General features: G+C 47.9%; 1 protein-coding gene across 2 annotated transcripts in view; it reads left to right on the forward strand.

Annotated features, from left to right (window-relative positions):
• Positions 1-210: 210 nt before the first annotated feature.
• Positions 211-620, forward strand: part of LOC308121268 (follistatin-related protein 1-like) — an 8,348-nt gene continuing 7,938 nt past the window's right edge. For both annotated transcript variants that reach the window (XM_080482429.1, XM_080482430.1), the window contains exons 1-2: positions 211-406; positions 471-545. In XM_080482429.1, the coding sequence (XP_080338555.1) occupies positions 471-545 (75 nt within the window). In that variant the 5' untranslated portion in view covers positions 211-406. The remainder of the gene's footprint in view (positions 407-470; positions 546-620) is intronic.

Below are 620 nucleotides of genomic sequence, written 5' to 3' on the forward strand. Positions count from 1 at the left end.
CGTGTGCCTTTTAACTTATCATTCCTCCAGAGTGTGTGTGTGTGTGTGTCTGTGTGTGTGTGTCTGTGTGTGTGTGTGTGTGTGTGTGTGTGTGTGTGTGTGTGTGTGTGTGTGCATGCGTGAGACTGGAACAGCTGCTCATCCCTCCTCCTCCTCCTCCTCCTCCATCTCCTCCTCCTCCTCCTCTCTCTCTCTCTCCTCCTCTCCTTCACTCAGTGTCACTGCAGAGAGAAGCAGGCCACTTCACTCGCTTCATCTCCACGATCAAACTAAGACATTTGGAGATGAATTAGATTTAATTTCTGACTGAATCTTTGGAAACGAGCTGTTTTATTCTATTTATTCTATTTATTTATATATTTATTTATTCATTATTTCCCAGGCTGTTCAAAGTCTTGGAGGAACGGTGAGTTGATGCTCGCACGCTTCCTGCTCTGGTGGCCGTTGTGTTGATCCGCTCTCGTCTCCAGATGATGGCTGTGGGTTTGCTCCTGCTGCCTCTGCTCCTCTTCCCTCCTCCTGCAGCCTCCTCTCCTCTGGCCAAGGTAAACACTCACACGCCATCAGAAATAGCAACAGGGATAGTTTTTAAAACTTGGTTTGGGTCGTAAAGCAGTCGC

This window comes from Lipophrys pholis (assembly GCF_963383615.2).
Source record: "Lipophrys pholis genome assembly, chromosome: 15".
NCBI classification, from domain to species: Eukaryota; Metazoa; Chordata; class Actinopteri; order Blenniiformes; family Blenniidae; genus Lipophrys; species Lipophrys pholis.